Source organism: Pseudopipra pipra, chromosome 2, assembly GCF_036250125.1.
Source record: "Pseudopipra pipra isolate bDixPip1 chromosome 2, bDixPip1.hap1, whole genome shotgun sequence".
In the NCBI taxonomy this organism is placed as follows: Eukaryota; Metazoa; Chordata; class Aves; order Passeriformes; family Pipridae; genus Pseudopipra; species Pseudopipra pipra.
Window position 1 is genome coordinate 103,257,916 of NC_087550.1, and position 21,704 is coordinate 103,279,619.

At 38.2% G+C, this 21,704-nt stretch overlaps 1 protein-coding gene across 5 annotated transcripts in view; it reads right to left on the reverse strand.

The window, feature by feature from the left end:
- SCML2 (Scm polycomb group protein like 2) overlaps positions 1-21,704 on the reverse strand; it is a 70,549-nt gene that overhangs the window by 31,065 nt on the left and 17,780 nt on the right. For 3 of the 5 annotated variants that reach the window (XM_064646700.1, XM_064646698.1, XM_064646699.1), the window contains exons 3-7: positions 21,300-21,368; positions 14,636-14,706; positions 10,264-10,498; positions 6,129-6,217; positions 4,457-4,700 (exon numbers count right to left, since the gene is read on the reverse strand). In XM_064646700.1, the coding sequence (XP_064502770.1) occupies positions 4,457-4,700; positions 6,129-6,217; positions 10,264-10,498; positions 14,636-14,706; positions 21,300-21,368 (708 nt within the window). The remainder of the gene's footprint in view (positions 1-4,456; positions 4,701-6,128; positions 6,218-10,263; positions 10,499-14,635; positions 14,707-21,299; positions 21,369-21,704) is intronic. The other 2 variants (XM_064646701.1, XM_064646702.1) reach the window with 1 other exon arrangement.

The window sequence follows — 21,704 nt, forward strand, 5'->3', positions numbered from 1 at the left end:
AAATAGAAATTGTTCTGAAAATCTCCAGTCATCTGCCACCTACTTCAATCATAAGCCTCAGACACAACTAGCTACAGAGCAATACAAGAGTATTCTTAGGCATAGCTTTCTATTATTCAACTGAGTAAAGTAAAAATTACAATCTATTCTAGTTAAACAGAAAAGCACAATACATTTGGTCTAGAAAAAGAGTGAATAAAAAAAACGATGCAAAAGATATCAAACTTTAAAAGCCTTCTTAAAGCATATGAAAAGCAGAAGTTATACGGACCCAAGAGATAACTGAATTTCAGAATGACCAAATGCAGCAGGTAATACTAGAGCAACAAGACTACGTTTTTTTGCATTCATACTCATTCAAGGAAGCACATTATATCAGTTAATTGCTCAGTAATAGTCCAAAAACCGCAAATACCAATTCACAAGTAACTATGGAAGGAACAGAAAACATAACAGAAGCCACCACTATGTCCCTAAGTTTCAATACCTTGTGCATTTCTGGTTCCAGTGGCTCAAAAATGCCATAGCTGAAAAGGAAACAGCAGAGAAGAACAAAGGCAACCAGGGGAATAAAACTAATCCCAGAACAACAAAAGCAAAATCTTCCTGTACAAGTAGTGGAAGTACAAGAAGCTATTTCAGTACAAGAAACCAATGACAACAAATTGAACTACGAGCAAGAAACAGGAATATCTCCTTTTCCACAGAACATACACTCAAGTAGAGAACTCCTTACTACAGGATGTTATAAGTGTCAGAAGTTCAGATGGCTCCAATACATAATTGAACAGATTAGATCAAACTCCTCCAGGAGGTACTCAGCATAAAAGCATTATTCTGGGCTTGGAAGGTGCTGAGTTACAGAGGGACAGATACTAGGAATAATTCTGCAAACTTCTCTCCTATGTGCCTGTGCTTTTCTTCAGCCAGTGCTGAAGAAAGCCTGCTAGAACCTTCGGACTGGTCCAGCATAGATATTATCATGTCAAACTCTTTCACCTGCTATAGTTCACAACAATATTTATGGGTGACAAGTCATCTCTAAAAGCACATAAGTGATCAAGAGACACAGAAAAAATAATCTACTGCATCCTTAAAATATTAACTTGAGGCAGTAGGTCAAGCCAACATCAAGCAGTGAATTAAACCATATACAACAAATTACTACTATCGGAGATATGTCTAGTGAAACAAACTACAACATTAGCTAAGCACAGCTTCTAACAGTATAAATACTGAATGCTACATTTTATACCACTGTACACATATCCTGACATCCAGCCAGGTCCACTTAAGTCATGTCTTCTGGTAAGGACCAAAGACAAAACACAAACACAAAGATTAAGGCCTGAATGATATCAAGAGTTGGTCTAAAACAACTTCTCTACATTATCTTCTACTAACTGTGTCTTAGTTCATGAGCTTATCTGTCTAATACCAATGAGAGTTACAGAAGATACAGCTATGAAGAGCAAATATACCACGTAATCTGGTCTGAATAAACTCATCCACATCCAAGAAGCTGGTGTCTAAACACCTCCCATGGCAGATGTCCTACGTTCTCTCTGGGCATCCTAAAAGGCTAAGACAGTAACCAGCTAAAATAAAATCTTTCCTAATTTTCATACTGTCCCTCTTGCTGCATTTCATCTCTCTTTCTAAGGGTTAAATTAGACCCCAAAATATATCTCATGGCGGGAAATTGTTGTCCTAGGTATGGATGAAATTTAAAACATCCTTTATCACATTCATACTTAGATTGCAGGATATTGGCTTTGCTTGTTCCCTAAAATCTGAGGCTTTTGTATTTTTTTAAGCTCTTTAAGTAGTGATTTAATACACTTAAATGCTTTCAGGAAAGGTAGTTACAAAAATCAAGAATATTTCTCATATTCACTCTGACATTTAAGCCACTCTCAGTCAATTATTTTTCACTTTCTATTAAGGAAATTTAAGGCAGAAATACTAAAGTAACCTGCAGGAAAAAATTCCAGACCAGAATAATACTGCAATATTCCAAGTGAATCCCTGCAATATAGTATCTGTCATACTTTCTTCCTTAACAGGAGTAGTCAATATTAATGTGACTTAATGAAGAATCCTGACAACATTATCATATTACTGAATTGAAATGACTTGATTACACTCTTCTTGAAGCTATTACTTACATCTCAGTTAAGGACTATCATTACAGTTCTTCAATGGCTCAAAAGCAATCAAATAACAGCGAAAAACATAACCTGAGAACAAAAAATATTTCATCTAGCTATGCAAAATTGACAAGTCTGCATAACATCCACAAACAGCACAAAAATAAGCACATAAAACAAAATAGAAATAACAAATTATTTATGCTCAGATTGGTGAAAAAAGGAGCATGCAATTTCAGTAAAACTGCAGTTAACTTTGTACTCATTTTTATAATCAAAAATACAAATTCTCCAGCCTGCACCTCTCTGCACTCAGTTTCTATCACATGTCCAAATTTCTCAGTTTTGACTACAAGTCTGTAAGAATCTTACTTCAGGTTTTATTTATGCCTAAAGTGTTTTTGTTTCCCATAACAAAGCAATAGTATCCTACCTAGGGAGGTATTTCAAATCTTCAGCAAATTTGAACATACTCAAGAATTTTGTTTGGTTTATTACCTGAACAACTGGATTACATAATCAGCTTTACTAATTGTCGAACAATTCTTTGAGCTCTATCAAGCACTAATCAGGCAAGAAAAATTCTATACATATTACCTCAAAGTATTGCTGGTTTTTCAGCAGTGAAACTGGAGTAGACTAAACAATTTAATAATACTTCTTTCCAGAAGATGAAATTGGACTGAGCAATCTGAACTGTCACAAAAATACCTTCTAAAAATTCTATGCCACTTATTTACACAGCCCCTTTTGTACACCACAGAATGGGTAAGGCTGGAAGGAACCACAGTGGGTCATCTGGTCCAAGTTCCCTGCTCAAGCAGGGTCATCCCAGAGCACACAGCACAGGATGGCTCTTGAACATCTCCAGTGAGGGAGACTCTACAACCTCTCTGGGCAATCTGTTCTAGTTAGTGCATAGTCACCCACACGTTAAAGAAATAATTAACTTATCATAATAAGACAACTCATTCATGATCTCCCAAGACAAAGTCAACCCTCTGAAGAAGCTGAGAAAGACACTTCAGAGACTGGGAGCACTGCAATATTAAGACTGAGGTCAGCTTGGTACCTATTAGATGACTTCTGATCGAATGTACATCATCTTCACCTGACTTTGCCTTTCCCTCTCACTGCAGGTTTGCACCAGCAGATCATCCTGGACAGTACAGCTACACACAGAGTTGCTCCCTTGCTGAAATCCGCCAAAATGGACTAAACTCGGTTCCAGGTACTATGAACACTGGCAGTAACTACAGACAGGCAGGTGAGGGCAAGGATGCAGAGGTGCCCTTAACTAATTTCAGTTAGATTGTCCATAGAGTTCTTGATCTGCTGGCAAAAGACTGAGAAAAACAATGGGGATGGAAAGGGCAGAAAACACGACTGATTTCTTGCCTTCCTACTTCTACTCCTTTGGTACTTCCCGTGGGAGTTCTGTGACACCAGTGTACTTGTTTCTTACTCACCTAACACCAGTTGTGAAAATTCTCACTGAAAACAAATTTTTCTGGCTAATGATATTAAAGTAATTAATTAAAATATGTTTCCCCTCTTAAAAATCTCTCTTCCTGACAAATTTTATGGGATGAGGATAGAAAAAGCTCAAACAGTTTGACAGAAAAGCCTTACACTGCAGAAACCTGACAAGTGGTCCCCAGAGTAGCAAAGGGATTATATTCAGGGATATCCCTCTTGATGCCATCTCCCTCCTTTCAAAGGCAGACGGCTGTATGTTATAAAGCACAGTGGCCATTCGTTAAAGGGACATTATGACCCAATCGACAAACATCCTTAAAGGCAAGAGGATGACAAAGCATTCAGAATAGGCAGCTTCAAGACAGAATTTTTTAAGTATGAAGGAAGAAACAATAAATACGTAGTTTAGACCTTAAATCATTACAGAAGCAGAGACTACTTTATTTTCTTAGCAGTTAGCTTAATATAAAGTGCTGTGGCAGCCAATATATTAGTATCATCACACCAGAGTGTTTATCAATAACACAAACAGCAAATCTAGTCTAAATCCAAGATTTTTCACAAGCACACAAAAATTAGAGATCATCAGAAGTCCTCCTGATAGTGTTACATAAAACATGTTCCCGATTTACTATGAACAGGCAAAAATTGTTTCCCAGCAATTCCTATTAGCTTTAAACTACATAAAGAAAATTCAACAACATTTCATGCTCGTCAGCTACTCACAAATCAAATCTTCAGTGTTATCTGCATACAGCCAGCTGGTTTTTAAAATCCTGCTGTAATTGAGGAGAAAAATAATTAAGCAATATTATTAGTCATCTTACCATCGTTCCCTGGTGGTTGTAATGCATCTCCTGTCAAGCTACACCATCCAACTGGGAAAATATCTCGAGAATCACATCTGCACCAATAGTCAAATGCTCCTCTCCAGCCATCGAATGTAACAAAAACTTCATCTCCTTTAACATCTCCAATGGTTGCTGGGCAAATCAAGTATGGGTTCTTTCTGTCTATAGCTTCAAGTTTCATTCCAACTTTAAAGCAGTTTGGCACAGGTTTTGGCGGTTCCTACAAGAATAAGAGTGGCAGAATATCTGTATTCCCATGGCCTCTTAAAATAAGAAAAAAAAAAGAAAACAACAACCCTTTATTTTTCCTAAACATCCTTACTACTTATACTCACTATTTTCAAAAAGTTATAGCAGACATTCAAAGAAACATATACATATTGCAATTTTGACTTTGCTCTTCTGTATTACAAAAATCTAGATTCTATTCCCACAGAGATAGCTGGAATAATTAGCAAAATTCTCCATGACAGAAAGACCCTGCTAAAAGTATTTACATAAGCAATTGTTTGCACCCAATACGTTATGTCTGGGCAGCAAGACAGCAAAGACACTAAAATGAAATTATTACATGCTAATAAAGAATAGGATGTTTGCAGAGCATGGATATTTCTGGGGACTGATAATTGTCTGGTAAAAGCTTTACCTCTCAATTAATCCATGAAAAATTCATTAGCATTGGACATTATTTATAGGCATCTGCTAACTTAGTTGGCCTTAGACCAATTCCAAGTGGACAAAAGAAAAACAAAAATCAAGCCTATGCGACCAGCATATGTGTACCTCCACAGCAGGAGCTGTGATCCAATGGAACACCAATCGCCACCTCAAGAACCTTATTATTCAAACCCATCTCAGATGTGTTAGCCCAGAGAAGCATGGCTCATCACACCTCAGAAAATTTATATAATCTTATCTAAACAAATTATAATTATATCAAGTTAACACCAAGTTAACACCAAGTGATGTGATTGCAGGTCCGAACTCAACTGTTTGATTTGCTGCCATAGTTGTCAATATCATTCTCAGAATCCAAAATGAAGACACTCAATGTGACAGCAGGGTTTTATCACCTCCACAAAAAATTGAACCAACAAGTCATTTTAATATTACTGTTGTTTTTATATAGGTTTTCCCATTTCATGGTAACTTATTCAAGTGTCATGTTTAAAAAACTGCTATTTTCAACTACTTCTCGCAACATTTTAAATGATATGTGCCCAAGGAAAATGTTTAACAAAACCCTTCCAAGTACCACTGTATTTCAACAGCTCTAATTCCCCATTATTTTTTTTTAACTCCTGTGCACAATCACAAGTACAGTGCTGCTAAGAAACGTGATATGCATTGTATCTAAAATCTGTGAGACAAAAAATGAGCAAAAGCAATATTTCTAAATAACACATCTCAGTCTCAGCTCAAAGTAGAAAAGATGGAAAAGAAATGCCCATCTCAATGGACTAGTAGTGGAATGCTTTCTGTCTAGCTCTGTAGCTTGTCAATCCAGTCCAAAGTAATTTTAAATAATAGTCTTGTCTTCCCTGTCTGTGTTGCAGAAAACAGGGTAATATCTTGGCATTCTCACTAAAAAATGTAACCATGGACCAACTGATAGGAAGTTGTTTACTAGAAATGCTTTTCTTCTTACCTTCCTAAAGAATGCTGCAGGTGCCATTTCAGCTCCATTGAGAGTTCTTAAGAGAAACGTTGGCCAAGATGATGCATTCATCTGGAACCCTGAGTAACAAACAAATAAACAGCCCTACTTTCAGTTTGTAAAACACAATAGGAGGAGAAGGATATAATGTCTGTTTTACTAATGCCTCATTCCCTCTATTTTAGACTTGGCCAAAATAAAAGCAGCCAAGAAGGAATGAACATGGTCACTTTTGGTACAGAAAGCTGTGCAGTGCATTTTCACTCTGAGTCACTTGCCTGCAGAATCGCTCATCATACGAAGGGATATTATAGATAAACTTCTAGGATTTAAGGCCATGCAAGTTCTAGCACAGTAGTTCATAAGGTTGTCCCACACAGTTCCTGGCCAATGGAACTTCCCCAGCCCAAGCATCTTCGCTTTCTCTTCAGGTCTGCTTTTTTCCTCTCATTCTAAAACAACATCCTCTGTTCCAGCTCATTTATTGAGGAGACACCTTTTTATTTTTGAGAATCTTGTCATTCTTTTACCAGACCACAGACAAAAAAAAAGAACAACTGGTTTCTTCTCCCTCCCCCATTAAAATAAATACATAAGTAGCCATAAAAACCAAAGAATGCCTAAGAGTGAAGAAAAAATACAATTATTTTAATAAGTATGTGTATCATATTGGAAAACATAAATCAGAAGATCTTTCTACTTTATTATTCTTCATTAACAAGTGAATAAAAAGCACAAACAACAATCAAGCATGTTCAGATGAACAACCTTATTAAGCAGAACAAAGGTTTGGCTGAAAACATTCTCATTCCAGATAATCCTTCCTCATAATCAACTACTTTTCAGTTAAAAAGACAAACAAAAACCCCCCAAAAAATCCTTTTGCTTTCTGTGCTTTCCAAATAAATGTTTTAAAGTAATGAGTAAGATAACAGACATAGTGGACATTTTTTCCTGTATCTTTAGCAGTTATATGTCTGGCATAGTTCTACAGAAAAATAGACATAACAGAGCAAATTGGAATTTTTTCCATAAAGCAAATAGTACCAGAATCTGCCAGGAACTAAGTTCCCTCACAGCTGAGCCTCAACAATTCTCCTAAAAAACTAAATCGAAAGGCAGAACATATCTGCAATTCTTGATAAGTTAAATCATTTACTCATCTAAAATTGGATTATATGCTATAATGGTTCTTTAGCTCATAGCTTTAAGCTACCTTCCATTGAATAAACAGTTTTCACATTGGAATCACCTATGCAACACTCAAATTAACATAAAGCTCGTATGTGATAAATGGTGCCATAATTTGAAGACTGCTGAGCTGATTTTTAGGTCTGGTTTCATACCAGAGTCTTTATACAACCTAAACATGTATGGTTACTGAAACGCAATATTCCCAGCTTGCTTGCCAGAAAACAGATACAAGCAAGACAGAGGAATGACAACTAAACAAAAGTTTCAATTAATTTCATTTGGCCTTAAAGTTGTCCTGGTAAAACCAAAGAAAATGCTATCTGCATTATAATTTGTTCAGAACATTAAGATCTCAACAACAAAACGCTCACCTATGGAAAACAGAGGCTGGAAAAGGAGCCCTTTGTTACAATAACCACTTTCTCAAAAACTTTATGTAACATGCATAATTAAACCCATGTAAAAATCAGGTAGGAGGAACTGTTTTATCTAGTTATTATGATAGAACCAGAACATTAGTATCCAGAAGGTTCCCTACTACTCAGAAAAAAAAAAAAATCAGTTGCTTAAATGTCTAACAGGAGGTAATTATACACCCAATTAGCTCCCAGCTTTGCCCAGGAACAGGATGCTGAACAAGTGCCAAAAAGGCTTTTTCAAAAATTTATCTAGGTATGCCAGAATGTTTGATTGCTGGAATTCAGCCTATCTCTAGAAAAATCTAGGGCAGGAGGAACAAAATAATAGCACTCACATTCTTTTCTGAATAACCAGCAATTGTTCAGTGGGCAGGTAAGCTTACATGCCTGGGTGCAGGAAAACAACCGCTTGTGAGGTGCTGCACAAACAGCCTGATCAAATAGGAGTAAGAAACAGTATCTGAGGAGAAGCCATCAACCTTTCTACTGATGACTGTGGAAACTTTCACTTCTTAACGAATTGACTGCCCCCATTATACATAACTGGAGTTGTTTTATTCATCAGACTGGTTCAGAAACACATTTTAAAAAGCGCCATGTTCCCGAAGCCATATATTTAACACTGTACATATGTGCAGCTGAAGGAACTGGTGTACTCTTCCCTTTTCCATACTGGTATCACTTCATTCATTCTACAAGGTTATATCAAGAACTTTAGAGAGGTTAAACTGAGAAACTCCTCAAAAAAAAAAAATCTTTTCCCCCAACATCAAGAATTTTCAGTGTTTTCATTCAAAACCTCTATATATCCACAGGAAAGAAGGGAAAAAAAACCCCTTCTGGGCTTAAACTGTATCTATCCTAATAATATTTTTCTAGACTGGCACCCTGATTGCATTGCTTTTCTTGTGTTCCCAAAGGAACACAACAGCACAAAAATCTACCCCTATAATCTCTGTGAAGTATCTTAATGGTTATGTCAACTGCTCCTCTGTCTGTCTCTCTACAAGCAAATCAAGTTTCATGCTGTAGTGAAATGAGACTTTTCACTTTGTTTTCCAAACAGAAGAACTGGAAGTTGCTAAAAACTGGGATGACAAGTTTCTGAGAGGCTACTAAGAGAAATAATGCCTATCCTCACTAAACATCTGATGAGAAATCTGTAAGAATTACTGATGACACCAAACCAGAAGTACGTTCATAACTATAAGATGGAATCCATCAGCCACTCATTTCTGCACGCAGTTAATGTCTTATATTAAGATCATTATTTCTCGCATCTTCTAAAAATTACAGAACGGGGTAACAGGTGAGAGAGTGTTCAGGTAAATTTCGGCCATTAATTTTCCTCCTTCTTAAAAGCAAAACTATTTTCAGACCAATGTGAAATCTTTAAAGACTTCCACATGTAGAAGTTTAAGCTATAACAAATACAGTACAAGAATGCAGATCTAAACATACAGGTTAATCACAGCAAAGAAAGGCAATGTCACGCTTTACTACTCCTAGTAGTTTATTCAAAGTTAACTTCGACTCTTCATCAGCTAGTGAGGAATTCCTTTGTACAGTTCCCTATTTAATAAACTCCCTCAATAAGACTAAGCCCAAGCCCTATTTCTCCGTTTGGGGAAACACATTGTGTCATTACCCATATTGCTCACGGAAGGCAAAAGAAATTCTGCATGCTATTTCTAAGCATAAGAAAGCTACACCTTCCTCACAAGCATTTCATTGCGCTCACAAACTAGCTATGACAAACTGATCTGACACCCCAGGACGTGTGTCCACTTGAGGCGATGAGAATGACATGCAATACAAGACTGCAGGTTGCTAAAGCTCTGGAGTGCTACTTTTCCTACCTCAGAGCAGAACGTTGCAATTCCACACTAAACCAACCCTGTGCTGCCTTTCCCAGAACACAACCAATTCACTCAGTGCCTGAGGAAATATTCCAACTGCCCTGCAGGGACGTGCCTCCAGCAGCCCTGCCGAGGCTTCCCGGGGAGGTAGCAGCCAGTGCCCTCTCCTCGGCTGATCGGATGCGCTGATGAAGAAGAATATAGGGGCAAGTTCCCCCAGCTCTTTTCCAAGGGCTCCCAACACGAGCACACATGGCATCGTGCAACAAAACACTGTACACTTCTAAGGCAGGTTACATGTGAGGGAATATTTACAGAATGGGCACATGGCTCTGTATCTTATCATTGGGAAAGTTGTTGGACACTCCCATTTAATGTTAAGGGACTGTTAAAAAAAACCCAACAACCAACCAACAAAATCCCCCCCCACAAAAACAACAAAAACACTCATTCTTATACCAGAAGAATCAAAAAATAAGAAAAAGTCACAATTCAACTAGCCTGAAGTAGTTTGCTTACCTCTTTTTCAATTAAATAATGGTTTGGTGAAATGTTAATACTATTGAATAGTCAAGCAAAAAGGTAAATTCAATGTCATGAAAGCAATCCTCCACAATCCTCCACATGCATTCATTCAGAAGCTTTGTTTCTTACCCAGCGGAGGCTGGAGCATGCCCCCTTTCTTTTCACAGGTCCCAATGGGCTGTATGTCTGAGGAATCCACAAGCCTCCAAAAGTCATTTTTGTTGTCGCTTCCATCCAGCCGCAACCTTAGCCTGGCACCAGTGATTCCAATGACTGTAGCTATACAAACTGAGGTAACATTGCGAGGATCACGGGCTTCCAGTTTCATACCAACTTTGAAATCGTTCGTAGGTGGAATTCTAGACTACAGTAAAAGGTAAAAGACTTTTTCTCATTGATGTTAGCATTGTTAAATTTACCAGTCAGTTCAATATACAGCTTTCATCCATCCAAATGTATCATATAAGCGATAAATACGAAGAAACTTTTGAACTTCTAGTGTTTAGCAGCAAGTCACAAAAGGCAGCTGGATAACCTACCAACTGCATAAACATGACTGATAAGCCCACTAAGAAGGGTAGTAACTTATGAAGATATGAACATAAAGATGGGGAGCCGTGACTAATACTTTAAGTGAATGGAAAACAAGGACATTGGGAAACATGACATTCAACTCAAAAAAAAACAAAAACCAAAACACAAACCAACACACACACAGAAAACCCCCCCACCAACAAGGTTTATTATCTTTCAATTAAAAAGAAATAGTTATCCTCACTGTAATATTATTTTGGAAATATAAAGAAAATTTGGACCCTACTGTCCTAGGCACTACAAAAGCTCAAGGTAAGAGTTTCTGCATCAAAAAAAGCTTACAATACAAAGAAAGAAGAGAGAAAAAGGAGTTAGTGCTAACATTTTACAGAAAGAAAAAACAGTTCTAAAGTCATATAAAACTTCTATACTAAGACAAAAGCTGCAGCTTGTGCTTATTCCTAGAGAACTGAATATAATCAATAACATACAATGAAATGCCAATTTAATTAGCACAGGGAAAAAATGTGACAAATGCAACTTGGTCTTTGTGCAGAACTTTTTGTCACACGCTAAAGATGAACAAAAAAGAATAGTTTTTACTCATGTATCAACACTACTGGCAGAGATTGACTGGATCACAGTCTGATTATTTGCCTTCTGTGGAATTGTAGGCAATGACATCACCTAACAATGTTCAAAACTCTGTATTAACACTAACAGGGATTGAATACTTCTCACTATTCTCTTTAGATGTCTCCTAAATTTATGAATGGAATTTTTCCCAACACTATAATTTAAATTCTATTTGCACTTTTGCAAATAACAACAAAATCTACAGTGTATTTTACAGAGAGCAACCCGACCTTTTCTCAGCACCCTTTCAATGAGATAAGTAAGTCAAGCACTGAAGTTTCTCTTAGGAGATGATGACTATTCTCCTATCATGCTGAAAGCTCTTTTCTGCAATCCTTCAGTACAAAGTTGTTTTTGAATGCAGACACCAATGTAAGCAGCCTTTTCCACGACATTTAAACCCAGTAGCTATCCCATACAGACTAACATAATCTGACTTCTAATACAGGAGGAAGGTAGAATACCCAAAACCATGGGCATTCACACTCACAGGATTCCTATGTCCCCTTCTCCTGCCCACCTGAGCAGGTCAGGCAAGGATCCCATAGTAAGCAGATACAGGTGCGCTTATCTGTCTGGGGACACAGGAAAAGATTGAACAAACCCGCTCCTGCAACAAGTATTAGTGATATTTTTTCTCCATCACATTTGAATGTTTGAAATACACCTTTCTCTACTTGCTGTGTTGTGCAGGTGCACTATTTACAATACACCCTAGATCAACAGCAGGAGCCCTGGAGGAGCCTGAGTTCAAAAACCAGCGGCAAGCAACATTCAGTGAATGCTGAGTGCAGCATCTGCTGCACTCAGACAGCAGGCTGTCTGAAAGGGGAGCCTGAGCATATTAAATTTAAAGGGCAATTCAATTTCAGGATATTGCTTGTCAAGCTGTTATTTTCTACTACCAGGAAAAGCAACAGAAATTGAGAAATTGGGGAGTTTGTTTATTTATTTGCGGAAAAGGTGAGCTTGTTTAAATACCAATAACTCAAGGCATTCTACTAAAAAGGTAACTCTTCCATGCTAGTTTGCCCTTACAGAAAAATAACAAAACCCCACTCAGTAACAGCCTTGTTTAAAGTTCTGCTCAAATCACAAGGGACTGAGCTTTTACATTTAAAATTTTCAACTGCTTCAAAAGTTTCAGGGCAAGAGAATGGGATGTGAAATGCACTGAAATTTTAAGTAGTAATTAAAAACAACTTAAAGCAACAGATAAAATACCTTCTAAATTAAGATAAATACTTTAATCAATTTCCATCAGCTGTCTGTGCCTGTGTCTTAATTTATGCTAGAGGCTTTAATTTATTGTTCCCCAGGTCATTTTTAATTACTATAAAATTTAAACTTTTAGAATTCCCACAAGTCACAAATTCTGGATATAAATGTCAAATTAAGTTTCTCTCTGCTCTTTATTTTCTGGCTGGCCACAGCAGTGTATTTATTTGCGTTATATAGATAATGACACGTAAAATTCATGTGTAACCCAATAAAAATCAAATTAGTCCTACACAAAGCACAAATACTTTAGGTTTAAAATCTGCAAACATTATGTAGAGAGAGGATCGAGCTATGCATTAATCAACATTGCATATCACTTTCTACTTAAAGGTCGACTCTTAGAAAAACTGAAAATCTGCATATGTAAATTGTTTTGAATTTTGCTATGCACATAAATTAAAGCTCATCTTTCCAACCCACACACTCCTTAAGCAATCCAGGCCACTTGGATTCACCTCGGTCAGTGCATGTCACCTAAGCATCTCTATATAAGGTGTTATTTGGTTGCTCAGTTTGGACTTCTTGAGCATTATTAGGGAAGAGGGAGATGCAAGAAAGGCACACAGAAAGGCTTCTGAGCAGCTTCCTGCAGTAGCTACATTTCTTAGGAGCACACACTGTGGTTTATGGTCTGTGAGTATGGCATTAACCTCAGGATGATCCAGGGATATGCTACCACCCTCTGCCTCCATCCAAGCAGAGTTTGAGGTCTCTGCCTTGAGCTGGTATCCACTGTGTAAAACACATACAGTGACATTAATTTCTGAAGCTCCACTCACATAGAGTTAGTTATCAACACCACTCCTCTTAGCCATGTCTCACTGAAAGAAGCATGCAAGGGGCTCTTTGCCCTTTATCCTCATCTGCAAGGAGCAAGCTGAGATTCAAGATTTAGCACAAGGAAATGCTACCACCTGTGTTTCTCTCTCCTTATTCTCCACTCCTGCAACTACTTTAGACTCACTGAGTGACGGTTCCTCCCCTCCTCAGACTAATCCATTCATGTTGCTTTTTATTTGGTCTCCCACTGCAGGCCAGTATCATGTACAGTACAACTGGACTACCAACACACCCTAGAAGACACTTTCAGAACGTGCCCAAGCCACTAAACTAGACATGCACTGCTTGTCACACCTATTACACTTCTATCAACCTGAACTATCCAATTCCTTCAGCAACTATCTTCCTAACACAATGAGGGCATACAGACCAAACCACATCCTATTACACAGACAAGATACTCCTCAGTTTGGGAAAACACCAGCCTTGACTCCCTATACAGAGAGAAAGATGCCTGCAGAGATCGACTCAGCCTCCAGAGGGCTGAATAACTGGAGGTCATCAGCTTACACAAGATGGTACACTTAAACTGCACCTGCAAATACATACCAAACCATCAGGTGGGGGGGGGAATCAGACTTGTAGGCTACAGTGTAAGATATAAAATAGTACATTAAACACCCTTTGTTATAAATCCAGTATTTCCTTTGTATTCCCATATATTCCCTTGATTTTTTTTTTAACTTCAATATGTGTTACTCCTTAGTAAAAAGCGCTCTGCTCAGAAAGAGACAAAATTAAACATATTTGAGAGATCCAGGAAAGAAGTGGTGACTAAACTCTGCTAAACACACATCTTGTAGCTAGACAGAATTGAAAAGAATCTTTCAGAAATGAGGCAGAGGAAAGGCTCCTCTGACAATCAGCAAAATTTTTAATTCTCACTAAAACCATGGTACCTCTAAGATTACTGAAAAAGGTAGAAAATATTTTTTAACTCTGATAAGACCATCTGTTTTCATTAACTAGTCTTTTTTTTTAAAGAAAAACAGAGTCCAAAGATACAATTTTAATGACATCCTTAAAGTTTGGCTTGAGGCGGAAACCAAGAATGAAAAACTTCCGTAGCTCTCATCTGCCCAAACTGTAAGCTACTGATAACTAGAGATCAAAAGGAGTCAAATAGGAAGTCTAACCATAAAAGTTGCTCCAGGATCACCCTGTAACATGTATACATACACACACACTTGCAAAACAGTATCTGGCATACCTGTCTGAAACAATGTAGAGGGGCAGCTACTGATTCAGTCTCTTTCAGATAGTCATCCCAATTAAACTGTTCTGGAAGACACAAGATAAATATACACAGTTTTAAAATGGAACTTAAATTAAAAGGGGAGTTGGGGAAAGAAAGGGACAAAATAACCCAACTATCTTGTAGAATACCTTTTTTTTCAAGAATAAGATTACTCTCAAATGGAAACTCTACCTTTGAAATACATACAACCTTCAAAAGAGCTTCAAGAGTACCATTAATTCACAGGGGTGATCATACAATAGGCAAAATTAATATAAACCTTCCCAAATTATTTTTTTTTGTGGTCCACATACAAAAATATACAAGTTAGGATACTTAGATTCAATTCTCTGCATAAGGATCTCCTGAGCATCCGTGTATAAATCACGTTAGCCTTTCTGTATCTTAGTTCCCCTAACAGCAGGATTGTTATAACTTCATGAGTACTGGGATGATACACATTGAAAAATACACACGCAGATTCTGTTGAAATGTATATTATGAACACTATCTCCAGTCCACTCGAAAGCAAAAAGCCTTCCAACGGCATCTTTGCCTCTTTTCATCTGAAGTCTGATAAAGGTTTCTCTTTGTAGAATATTAAGTATTACAGCAATTATAGGTAAACATTAAGAAACAGAATCATGGGGGTTTTTCCAGTGTTAAGAGTGGCATTGTTTATGAGCATGGGCAAGTGTACTCTGCATTTGATTTAATCAGTGTTATCAGTTTTGCATGAATGGAAAAACATGAAGTACTAACATCAAAGATACAAGCAAGCATTAATTAAATTAATATAAAGTGGAAGATAAATGCTTCAATAGCGCAGCTAATATTTTTGTTACTAAATTATCTGAGTTATTTTGCTTATTTTTCTTGTTTGGGCAGCCGACATCTTTCTGATGTTCCTGAATAACAAATTACTCCTAAACCTCAAAATGATGCTGTGATGCCACCCAGCGGCTCAGCAACAGCCATTCACACAGCCCATAGCAAAATCCTTGGTGACAACCAAGAGCCCACAGGGCTTGCCAGTAACCCTTCCAAAAACACCACTGGGCACAGACACTTAAAACACATCCCTGCAATTTTCAAGAAGAGAGAAGCAGCAAAGAAACAATCAGCATTTTTCAGCACTCACACACTGCTTCTCTGAAAGATGCATGGTGGCTCAAGTGCAGAGTGTGTCTCCATTAGCACAGCATTTAGACTGTCCCCTTGGCCTGACAAGATCCTCTTTTTTCAGCATAACACTCAAAGGTGTACAAATGATTTGTCCTTGGCACTGCAGAAGCCATATGGTTAGCTACGTGATAAGTCAGCAGCAAGTCAGTGAAATCTCAAAAGCTGTTAATTTGTTGGTCTGTAGTATATGTAGGCTGGTAACAAAGACATTTCCATACAATATCTTGGAATTCTGCCTATTTTGGAATGAAAATTTTATTCATATATTTATACAGTAACACTGATATTGTACTACTCAGAAAAGGCAGGGTATGTTAACCTCAGCATATGTTAGATATTTGTATTTCAGGAAGGCAGAAATGGCTCTTCAGAGTTTTCTCCAAAAAGTAGCCTCCAGATTTGTTGCTCTTCTCATTAAGAAGCCAAGGAGGGTGCAAAAACTAAAGATGATAAACTGCTAGCAAGGTTTCATCCTATAGAAGTTCTTCTTGGAGCCTAATAATAAAGTTGCCACTTCAGGTTGCCTTCTGATTTACAAAAAAAAATTTAAAATTTTGGTTTTTAATCAGTTTGCCTTAACAAACTACCTAACTCAATAAAATTAAATCTAGCAAAAAGAATATGTTAGCTGTGTCCCAGCTGTCTCAGAGCTAACATGATGTAAAAACTGTAATCATGAATCAGAACCTCTCTGTGCTAAGGACTGTATAAATATAGATCAGAGACAGAACCTTTTACCAGGAGAAACCCCCAATCACCTCCTCCAAAAAAAATTATATATCAGCATATCTCAAATAATCTCAGTTGTTATAACAGGACTGTAAATTTGGTGGAACGACCCAAAAATACAGAGGGAAACAGTCTTATTTCTTCCAGGGAACATTTACTAGAAAGACATGTAAGGTAACACAAGCAGCCAGCTGCAGATAAAGCCAAGAGTAAAAAAAGATTGCCTGGCTCTTTGCTTTAAATCCTGGCTATCAAAAGCTCTTGCATCAAGCAGAAATGTCCTGGAGTTAAAATTAGAACCTCTCCACCTGTGAAGATACACTGCATTAAATTAGAGCCAAGCTCTCAGAGATGGTGCTAATTATCATTTAATTACTGCAGTCCTAGAAATAGGAGACGTATGAATGTTTGCAACATGTAAGATGCATCTCTAAAAAGACAATCACATTGAAAAAAATATCTACACAAAAGCTTCTCTGTATTCTCAGTGTGCAGAGGTAAAGAAGCAGCTGTATTATATATATATTTCTAATTCTGAAGCCCCTGAAAACATGCAGCTTCTGACAACTAGAAATTCTTAAAAAAATCAGCTCGCACTAAATGATTTAACATGCACCTCACAGTCAAATCTGCAGGCTGAATTAAACAGCTCAAGAAAAACTTGTTATGCAACAAGCACAACTTTATAACCTATCAGCAAAGTGTAAATGAGAGAGAAGGAAATTTTACACTGAAGAACAAATCAGCATATACTGGAAATGGGGGGGGGGAAGAAAAGAAAAACAAACAAACAAACAAAAACCCACATCAAAAAAAAAACAAACAACACACCAGAAATTTTATTTTAAAAAAAAATTAGTTTATAGTCAACACAGGAGGGAGGCTCTAAAACAGTGATTCAAAACAAGCGGCATGGGCAAAAAGTCTGATTAATTTAAAAATTAAGGAAATTGTTTATACCATACTTGCCTTCATTACTTGAAATGACCCATTGCTCTCTGCAATGCTGTACCAATACCCTATCACTTCTTGTCAAACCTGCCAATCCTAAAGTAAATCAAGATAAAAGGGACCCCAGGAGGTCTCTAGTTCAGCCTCCTGCTCCTCCAGGGTTCCATCAGCTTCAATGTGAAGATTTTTTTCCTTCCATCAAGGAGGAATTTCTTATGCTCCAGACAGTTATTCGTCACTTCTCCTTCCACTGCACCTCAGAAAAGCCTGGCTGTACCCTCTCTACAGCTGCCTGTCAGGTACGTGAAGACAGCAAGACCATCTCCCACAAGCTTTCTCTTCTTTTGGCAGAAAAAAACATTTTCTGGTTTCCATATCATTTTTTTTGCTTACACCTTGCATTCCAGCACCTTCACTGTTTTTGGTGGACAGTCAGCCAGCCTGCTCCAGTATAGCAGTGCCTTCCTTGTACTGCACAGCTCAAAAGTGAACATAGTTCTCCAGATGTAGTCTCTGAAATACCCCAAAGCAGCGAATCCCTCCTCTCTGCCTGCTGCCTGCAGTCCTGCCGACAGGATCCCTATGCAGTTGTCATCTTTCACCACAAGAGCACGCTGCTGGTCCACACTCAGCTCTCCACCTGCCAGGGTTCTAGGGCCTTTCATGCTAAATTCCTTTCCAGGCAGCCAGCTTCCCTCCTAGGCTGCTGCAGGGCTCCAGTCTGCCCGAGGCAGGGAGGGACTCTCCATTCACCTTTGAATCCCACGGGGCTCCTGTCATTCGGTTCCCTTAGCATGGGCAAGTACATACGAAGAGCAGTTCTGCCTTCCAGAGTACAGTCTACCCCTCCCCATGAGATGCCGCCCACAAACTGGCTTGACAGTGTGTTCTGTCCCATCATCCCATCCGACAGCAAAGTGTAAAACAGCATCACCTCTAGCCTTGGCCTTTAAGAAATGCCACGAGCTGCCAGATGGACCTTGCACTGCCTGGCAGCCCAGTCAATTTTTCATCCACCTATCCAAAGCACATCTCACCAGTTTGGCTGAAAGGACACTACACAAACTGTACAGAAAGCTTTGCTGAAGTAGAGATGAATGACATCCACTGCTCTCCCCTTGTTTACAGAATCACAACAGAAGGTAATCAGTCATGTATGGTTCACACCTGGCAAATCCATCTCAGCTGTTCATAACTCCATCTTTGTCCTTTATTTGCTTGGAAATGACTTCCTGGAGGGTTTTCTCCACAGTCTTCCTAAAGACTTGTATCAGGCATGCCAGCCTGCAATTCCCCAGGTGCTCCATTATTGTCCTTCTTGATAGTGGGCATACTGTTTTACCTTTTCCAGTCATCATGAAACTTCCTCAATCACTATGACCTCTCCAAAATGAGCAAGAAGCCTCACAGTGACATCAGTCAACTACCTCAGCACCCTCAGAGGTGTGACACCTGCTGCCACAATATGTGAATGCCAGTTTGCTGAAGTGCTCCCTGTCTTCCACTGTGCATAATGCTTCACTTTAGTGTAAGTCAAAAGTTTTTCAAAATTTAAATTGAAGATTTAAACTATGAGTTAAGTGTCACTTGTAGATTAGCAGAATTTAAGGTCCTGGTTTATTTAGGTTAGTTTAATACAGTATCACTACAGCTTAAACACTGTTTGGACAGATGGAGCACCTCAAGTCTTCTCATATCACCCCAATGTTCCCTTGGCACGCATCTGAGACTTTGGACATAGAGAAGTATCTTTTCTAGTCTTCATCCCACAATCTCTCTTCTTCAAAGATGAGATTTCCTTCAATTTTCATTTACATACTCTTGCAAATACAGTAGTTTAAGTGTAAGGTATGTCATATACCACTTTATACCTTGTACCTTCTTCTATATGTTGTGATCATTCAGTTAGAATTTTTCTCGTCCTCACATCTTTCTCTACTCACTTTGGTCTATTTTTTCACCTGTATCTCTGTGTTTCCCCTCCTCTTCAACTTTTCCTATCACACATCCCCCTGGGAACTCTGGAGACTTCCTGGATGTTAGCCCAAAGCATTGAAAGGCATTTTTCTTCATCCAGCATCAAGAGGCTTGTTCTGCTTCCTTGCCACCAAAAAGCAACAACACTGGATAAAAATTATCTTCTCATCTGTAGAAAATCAGAGATTTTGCAAGGCACTCTTCTCTGTTTGACAGAGCTGAGCCCAGGTTTCATGCGTAACTTCAGTGCCCAGACACTCGATTAACATGTAGCCCAAGTGGAAGAACACAGATGACTGAATAAGGCTTGCCTGCTTAGCACTGCTTCTCCAAAAAGCTTTTTCAACACTTTGCTCTCTGCTGCAGGAGGTGGCAGGGACATTTTCCAGTGACTCATGAAATATGGTTATCTTATCCACATATGAAAAGCATATTGCTGGTGGGGGGGTACCCTATGGGGCTCCGTCTGTCATGTCAGACGACATTATTTTAAAACACAGATACGCTGAGTCCAGTTTGACTGGAGCTCCTTTTACACTGCAGAAGAGGCAAAAAGACACAAATATGATTCCTTTTCTGTCTCAAAGTAACAGGGACAAATAACAAAGATGACAGGTTGCCCAGAGAAGTTGTGGAGTCTCCTTCTCAGGAGACATTCAAGAGTCATCTAGACACAATCCTGACTAATGCACTCTCGGGGACTCTGCTTGCAGGACTAAGATGACCTCTAGCAGTCCCTTCCAACCTTGCCTATTCTGCGACTGCTAAAACCCCAATAAACAGAAAAATTAGGCTCTACTATGGCTGGTGGTAACAAGGTATCGTATCTTTTATATGATGTCACCACCTCAACTACCCAGCTACTGTGTTGGTATCTCAGCATGTTTGTTCAGTGACTATGCTACTCCTAAGGAACTTCTCCACCAGTACCTAAGAAAAGCCCTGAACCAGATCATCTCTCAGGAGTCAGAGGGCACAGAAATGTGAGCAGAGCGAGAGTTTAAATAACTCTGCGACATTTTTCCGAGAACTCCTGAAGAGATTTTGTACTTAGGTCAATAGTACTCATGACATTTCCTAATGTCCCAAATTTGAGCAACCATCATGAACATACAAAGGATATGTAAAAGGGTGCTGCTGTCCTCTCACTGCAGCCCACAAAAGCTAAACTGACAGCAGTCTCATGTATATGCTGCCTTATAGCACCTGTTGAGGACAGCAGAGGTTAAGTTCAGTAAGAATCTGGATTATTTCTGGCAAGTGTGTAGTTTCCTCAATTTAGTATGAAAAAACAAATTCTGTTTTCAAATAATTTCTTTAAAGTAAAATTAGAATCCCAGGCAATTTAATCCAGTTAGCGATCCTAAAAACTCAGCCTATCAAACCAAAAATTCCTTCTTTGGCACCAGCAAACACATTAAGGAAAGAGAAAATAACTTCAGCAGAAAAGGCATGAAACTGAGAAATACATGATGAGAAGAACAGCAAATGAGTAATGGTCTAACAATATTAATGTTTACACCGCATCTTTTATCATACATACAAAGAGTACTTGTCTTGGCTAGTAAAATAATCAAGCTCAAGTCAAGCAGTTTCAACTATCATCTTCTATACCAAAACATATTTTCCTAACAGAGTTAGACAAAAGCAATGGTATGTCTTTAACTACCCACCAATAATAACACAAGAGAGTGCCAAAAAAAAAAAAAAAAGGCCTCAGGAAATAGTATGATCCCAACACACACTTTTTCTTTTAGGGTACCTTAACTAATAACCTGTCAGCTGCAATACCTACCACTTTTTAAAGACGGGTTGTTTGCCTGCTGATTCTTTCCATCTTTCTCTTTTTTAATATTCTTTGAATCTAAAAGACAAGATTCCGTTACATAATAAATGTAATATTCACATCATAACAATGTCCAGCATAACACAGAATGCTTTCAAACAATACAGAATATCTTGTTCCAAATACTGACGTTCTTTCATTCATTTCAGTGCATAATCAAAGGGTACTCTAAATTTATTCACTGCACTATTTTCCTTTCAAAATATACTGAGAAGTACACCATAAAAAAGCAGAGCTTCTGACTACTTTATATCACATTATCAGAATAAATGTAGTTGCAGAACATGTAGTATTAGCTCTACAGACAGTAACCCTGTCCTAATTTTTAATAGTTTTACTCAAACCACACACAAT